This window comes from Oncorhynchus keta, chromosome 8 (assembly GCF_023373465.1).
Source record: "Oncorhynchus keta strain PuntledgeMale-10-30-2019 chromosome 8, Oket_V2, whole genome shotgun sequence".
Taxonomy (NCBI): domain Eukaryota; kingdom Metazoa; phylum Chordata; class Actinopteri; order Salmoniformes; family Salmonidae; genus Oncorhynchus; species Oncorhynchus keta.
Genome location: NC_068428.1, coordinates 4,999,790 through 5,006,935, shown reverse-complemented (window position 1 = coordinate 5,006,935; position 7,146 = coordinate 4,999,790). Strand labels below are relative to the sequence as shown.

The window sequence follows — 7,146 nt, the reverse complement described above, 5'->3', positions numbered from 1 at the left end:
TTTCAAGTGCTTGCTTGGGCAGAGCGTATATGTATAATGTATATAGTATGGAGCATGGTGACTGTCACAGTAATATTATACAAGTAGAGGCTTAGACGTTTCTTTTCACTGAGGTTTTTGCTAAGGGGAAATATTTGCTTTGCTGTTTCCTGCCTAAAGGAAAATTCCCCATAAGGGTGGGTGTTCTTAAACTCAGGAAATCAGCTTGACACGCCCACAAAACACACACACACACACACACACACACACACACACACACACACATACATTCATTTCAGAGCCCCTTACATGAAAATTGGATGTTGCTGGCACGGACCGTGTAAGTATGTTATTAACCAGTGGTTCAAGCCACATCCATTCAAAATTGGACACCACTTTACATGTGAAAACGAGTTTCAGCTTGTTGTGTTTTTGAGGAAACTTCATTTCTCCTTATCAGTGTTTGAAGATGCTATATGTACGATGGGGAAAACTCTCACAGGCACCCTTTGGATTTCTTCAGTGTTGTGTTTCAATGTTGCCAAGGAATGTGTGAGTAGACGTCTTCTCAAGCTGAGGGATAGCTATTCTGTCTGCAACAAACAACAAAAACAGACACAAAGTATTTCTATTTACCAAGGATACTTTCTCCTAATGAATCTGGGCTCAATTCAGGCTCTTTCCTTCCAGCACCGGATGCTCAGTTATAACTAGTTCTAATAGCACTTCATAGAGGGCTTATGTCTGATTCAGAATCCTGAAAAGTCTGAAACCGAAACACTTGAATTGGCACTTAAATGAAAACATCTTATTGAATGTTAATATTGATATAAATATCTATATGAAGACATTAACTACAGTAAACAGGGTTATTAACAACAACAAAAGGAAGCTAACTTAATATTGAGAGGGTTCACATCTTATATTTGTAATTCTTTAAGAATTGAATAAGCTAATTGAGACTTCAGTTCACGTGAAAGCACTGTGTGTGTCATCATCAAACTGATTGAGCAACAATCATATGATATAGTAACATTTTAGCCCTGGTTGTACATTTGTTGAAAACATCATATTCTGTGATGTGAATGCATGCCCCTGTATATTTTACTTAGTTAGTTTGTCTAGCTTACGTTTGCTTCTAACTATAGTCCTCAGCTAAATGATTTACTCTTGTCTTTTGTTGATGAACCATATTTACATTTATAATGTAAATATACAGAAATACTTTTCTTATCTGTTCAACAGTCAGAGATGTGCTTGAACATACAGAATATAAGAAAATAGAGCCATAACCTAATGAAGAGGAGTGAATTCAATTGGAATATAAAACTTTGCTCATAACTTGAACTTCATTCAGGACGAAAAGCTATACAGTTTGTCAGGAAAGAGCGATAATACAACTGTATATATTGAGGAGTCTGCAAATTCCCCTTGGCGTTACTCTGCTGCCCCCTGTTGGACACAGTTATGTAGTTCTCCAACCAGTCCTGACTGGGAACAAACCGTGTGGTATTAAGAGTGCTCTGTGTTTTGCGGTGTGGTTGCTAGTCTGATTATTTGACCATACACATAGGTTTCCCTAAGGTTGTAGCTAGACTCATATACAGTCTCACACAGAGAACCACAAGCATACGCACAAATATGACTACACACACACACACACACACACACCATGCATGTCGTAACGGCATCCTTGCTCGAAGGCTTCAGTCTAGAGCAGTTGTGATTGCCTGTTGAAATTGTTGTTTGCGAGGTTCTTTTTCCACTTTGCTCTGATTCATAAGCCGTCACTGAAGTGGAACGGTATTCATACCCATTATCAGATACAAAACAGAAAACTAAAGATGGGTGGATTCAAGTGGACATTTGTGCAAACCATATGCAATTCCGACTTTTTCGTACTCGTTTTTTTTTAAGTGAAAAGCATGACGTTCCACCAGAAAAGCACACTCATTAGGCTACACTTTGACAAATGTCATATTTTGAGAAAATGTATTGAAATGCATCAGGTTTCTATTGTCCTCCATCAAAGCTATACCAATAGATATCCTTCTATCTGTTTGTAGATGTCCTTATAATGCTATTATGATTACTGGACGCAGATACATGAAGAGTTTTTAAAGCAGCACCATCCCTCCAGTCATTTGACAGTCCAGTCCATACCTCTTAGCCCTCTAGCCTTGAGAGAGCTGCTCCATGCCTGATATGCCATGTGTGGTGTTACTATGGTGGCCAGTGGTTGAAAGTAGAGCACGGCCAACTCAACCGTCGGTATACTGGTATCCTGATTACATGCACAGGCTGAGACCATTTTAGGAGTAAAAGAAAAGTTAAATATGTTTACAAAAAAGTGTTTATTCAATTTGCCATGTATATAGAAATTGGTAGGTTCAAATTGGACTGATGGTTAGTGTTTTTACATTTTGTAAACAGAAAACTGTGTTTCCTCAACTTGTCTTTTCATTCAACTGGGGATGTTTCCGAGTTACATGGATACAAGTGCACCTCCGATCTTTGCCTTAGAACTTGCAGAGGCCATAGTTCACATTCAAGTGAAGTGAGTGTATGCAGGGGCCTTACGCCCCCCATTTCTGAGTAACCACCAGTGCAGACGTTCTCACACTTATCTACCTGTGAAATCCTTCATACCTCTCATAATTGGTCAATGACTGTATCAGCAAACTGCATCAGGTGTTTTTTTTTTACATGCTTTTTACACAGATTATATGGATTATTGTATTAGTAGATTTTGGTGCATCATTATTTTTAAATGTAATAACTCTTAAGTTTGTAGTCACAGAGTTGTTTTTCTCTCCCGTTTTTCTAGAAGACTGTTTTGTGTTAATATTGTCCATTTGAAATAACTGTTATTTGCTTATTCTCTACTTACCTTGTTCATTTTTAAATGCTACACCAACCCCTAATGAATTCAAATGACTTAACAACCATTGTAAATACAGTGTTGCGTAAACCCCCTTTTCATTCATTTCAATTGCTCGTGTTATATAAATGACATTTTTTGTCTAGACACCATTTCTGTTTATGAAATAAAGAATCATATCATGTACGTTATTTTTGTCCTTTTTTTTTTATATGTGCAAATGCAAATAAATATGGTTTACATCGTCGTATTCTTTCACTAAATCATAATCTGTACTTTTAAGGTGTAATTCGAAATGAATCAAAGGTATATGGACTATCTGATGAAAAATCATATCAGATTTGAAATAAGGTGTAAAGTAGTCACATAAGAAGAGGACCCAAGTGTTTCTTGTCCCTTTGCACAGTGAGAAAGATGGTTTGGGAGGCAAAGAAAAGTCCAAGAGCCACAGTTGGAGAGTTACAGAACGCCACCTCCAAGCCAAAAGGCTATTTGGAATGGTTTCTATTTTTTTTTTTAACGCCTGTATTGTGAGCAACCAACAATTGTAAACACCTGGTGTTTGCTAAATGGCATTGGCACTTGGGTTGGAACCGGGTGCTATGGTCAGATGAGAAAAAAATAAAGCTCTTTGGCCACGCCCACCAGTGATCGGTTTGATCATCATATCCCACAATGTTTTACATGTATTATCAATCAAAATGTTGAATTCTCATCTTATGAGAAGACTGTCTTTTAGCAAAATGTCACTACAAGTAGCTTGCAGTCATATCACTTTGACAAAAAATATAAAATTCCACAAATGCAATTACATTTGATGCCACAGATATTTCTTGCATATCAAAAATTTGAAATTAGAACTACCCAAGCAAACATACACTGAACAAAAATATAAATGCAACATGTAAAGTGTTGGTCGCATGTTTCATGAGCTGAAATAAAAGATCCCAGAAATGTTCCATTATGCACAAAAAAAATAATTCTCTCAAATGTGCAGAAATTTGTTTACATCCCTCTTAGTGAGCATTTCTCCTCCCATATAATCCATCCACCTGCTCTCATATCAAGATACTGGTCAAACAGCATGATCATTACACAGGTGCACCTTGTTCTGGGGACAATAAAAGGCCACTCTAAAATGTGAAGTTTTGTGTCACATCACAATGCCACAGATGTCTCAAGTTTTGAGGGAGCATGCAATTGGCATAATGATTGCTGGAATGTCCACCAGAGCTGTTGCCAGATAATTGAATGTTAATTTCTCTTCCCATAACCCCATCACCACCATGGGGCACTCTGTTCACAACGTTGTCATCAGCAAACCACTCACCCACACCAAGCCATACATGCTGTCTGCCATCTACCCGGTACAGTTGAAACCGGGATTCATCCGTGAAGAGCACACTTCTCCAGCGTGCGAGTGGCCATCAAAACTGAGCATTTGCCCACTGAAGTCAGTTATGACACCAAACTGCAGTCAGGTCAAGACCCTGGTGAGGATGACGGGCACGCAGATGAGCTTCCCTGAAACGGTTTCATCAGCTGTCCAGGTGGCTGGTCTCAGACGATCCCACAGGTGAAGAAGCCGGATGTGGAAGTCCTAGTCTAGCGTGGTTACACATGGTCTGCGGTTGTGAGGCCGGTTGGACGCACTGCTAAATTCTCCAAAACAAGATTGGAAGGGGCTTATGGTATGGGTAGACATAAGCTACCAATACTTTGATGAGATCCTGAGGCCCATTGTCGTGCCATTCATCCGCCGCCATCACCTTATGTTTCAGCATAATACATGGCCCCTTATTGCAAGGATCTGTACACAATTCCTGGAAGCTGACCTCCAGTTCTTCCATGGCCTGCATATTCACCAGACATGTCACCCATTGAGCATGTTTGGGATGCTCTGGATCAATGTGTATGACAGCGTGTTCCAGTTCCTGTCAATATCCAGCAACTCCGCACAGCCATTGAAGAGGAGACAACATTCCACAGATACTGATTGGTTTTCTGATCCACGCCCCTACTTTTTTTTTTTTAAGGTACAGTATCTGTGACCAACAGATGCATATCCGTACTCCCAGTCATGTGAAATCCATAGATTGGGGCCTATTGGATTTCTATCAATTGACTGATGTCCTTATGTGAACTGTAACTCAGTAAAATCTTAGAAATTGTTGCATGATGCATTTATATTTTTGTTCAGTGTAACTATACTAATGCGTTTACTGCTCATCCACAATACATATGTTATTATGAATACAATTAGAAGGCGAATGTTTCTTCGTAATCAGTGTCCCCAGATCCTTCTGGTCACTCAGCCAGTTCTCACTTTTTCATGATTGAAGACAGTTCCAGAATCATGCTCTGAAAGATTGAAATATGCAACATGAGTTAGTCAGTAGTTATTTCATCCGAATCTTAGCCTTAGAAACACATGATGAGAATCCTCCATTAAAAAAAAATTGTGTTGTGTAATAATTCTACTTACCATTGACATTCTTCGTCCACTGGCTGGAGGCGGGGTCATAGGTGGGCTCTCTCCTTGGGCGATACGCTTGGCCTCTGTGTCCGTCCCACTCCCGGAGTTCGGGCTATCAGAAGGACTGTCCAGGTTGGTCTGAGAGAGTCCTCGGGACATGAAACTAGCCTTCCTCCCCGTGGGATAGTGACCACTGTCAGGTGAATCACTCACGTCACTGTAATCCTGCAGAGCGCTGACCCGGCTCTGTTTGCGCAGCTGTTTCCACAGGGCTGCTGGTATCTCCATATGGCTGGCCATAAGGGAAGGCCGTGGCTGTGCTCCGAGGTGCCTGGGATGGCCTGAGCCTTTAGGCCCGTTGGAGTCATCACTGCTGCATGAGTGGTTCCTCTGGTCCAGGGTGTAGTGGTGCTCCACAGTCCTCAGCTGTCGCAGGGACTGGAGCTCAGTCTGTCTGAGGTACTGCTCTGAGTCGTTGGTGCCGCCACTATCGTTGTGAGGAGCTACCGAATGCAGGTACAAGGGGATAGCATCCACGTGGCTGTTAGGGACCATTGTGTAGGCCGTCTGAGTGAGTTGCATCATCTTTTGGGGTGATGAGTTTGTGAGGACACACACCTGCTGGACCATGGAGTTTTTCTTGGACCTGAACACTAATAAGCTTTCGTCATCTGTACCTTTATTTCCATACAGACTTTGCTTGACTTTTTTCACTCCCAGGTGGAATATCTCCAGGAGATTCAAGAACAAAGAAACCCCAGCGATGACGAGCATGAAGATCATGAAAATGTTCTTCTCAGTTGGTCTGGACACAAAGCAATCCACACTGTTCGGGCAAGGCAATCTCTCACATTTGTACAAAGGATCCAATCCAACTCCGTACAGCACATATTGTCCCACTATGAAGCCAACTTCCACCACTGACCTCGTCAAGATATGGAAAACATATGTGCGCAGCAAGGAGCCCCTGAGTGGAGCTTTCCTTACTCTCTTCTGTTCCTCCAGCTTCCTCAGCTCCCTCTCTATCCTCTGTCTGTCCTCGTGAACGGGCTCAGCGCCCTCTAGCTCCGCTTTCAGGAAGGCTTTTTTCTTGTGTCTCTCTTTTTCAAGGGCCCTCAAACGGTACAGTGCATGTCCCATGTATACCAGAGAGGGAGAGGACACGAAAATGATTTGTAACACCCAGTATCGGATAAGAGAAATGGGGAATGCATCATCGTAGCACACGTTCTTACACCCAGGCTGGTCCGTGTTGCACACAAACTCACTCTGCTCATCGTCCCAAACATCCTCTGCTGCCACACCAAGAACGAGCATCCGGAATATAAAAAGGATGGTTAGCCAGATTTTTCCCACGATGGTTGAATGAATATGTACCTCTTCTAAGATACTCCCCAACAAGTTCCAATCCCCCATCTTCTGAGTCACATATCCTTACGCTATAAAAAAATATTTTACATACATTAATTTCCACTGGGCCATGCATGGTATTTTATAAATACCTCACAGGATAAGCACATTTTTCATAGTTTAGTGTGTATATTTTACCTGATTCCAATGCAATTGTCCTCTTTCAAATGTAGACTGTTCAAGCATGCAATATCACAATAAAGGATTTAAGAGTAAGAAACAACTTACATGTCAACGAGGTTGTGTGTTCCACTTGCTTCAGAAATACCTGAATATTTGGTAGAATGTACGTTTTGTTTCCACCCATTGACGAGATAGGCGACCCATCTCTGAGAATCGCTACAGTGAGTGTGTCGCCAATCTGTTGCAAGCAGGATTCATAGATTGCGAGGATCGATCC

At 41.3% G+C, this 7,146-nt stretch overlaps 1 protein-coding gene across 1 annotated transcript; it reads right to left on the bottom strand.

The window, feature by feature from the left end:
• Nucleotides 1-3,148: 3,148 nt before the first annotated feature.
• Nucleotides 3,149-6,752, bottom strand: LOC118386580 (gap junction alpha-10 protein-like). Its single transcript, XM_035774273.2, has 2 exons — nt 5,346-6,752; nt 3,149-5,221 (listed from the first exon to the last, which is right to left on the bottom strand). The coding sequence occupies exons 1-2, from the start codon at nt 6,750-6,752 to the stop codon at nt 5,183-5,185; spliced, it is 1,446 nt and encodes a 481-aa protein (XP_035630166.2). The 3' UTR covers nt 3,149-5,182.
• Between the last annotated feature and the right edge of the window lie 394 nt (nt 6,753-7,146).

Excerpts from the sequence above, each read along its gene's own strand:
- LOC118386580 (XM_035774273.2), bottom strand. The coding sequence starts at position 6,752 with ATGGGGGATTGGAACTTGTTGGGGAGTATCTTAGAAGAGGTACATATT. Across the intron at positions 5,222-5,345 it reads GTGGACGAAGAATGTCAATG|AGCATGATTCTGGAACTGTC; the intron begins GTAAGTAGAATT and ends TCAATCTTTCAG.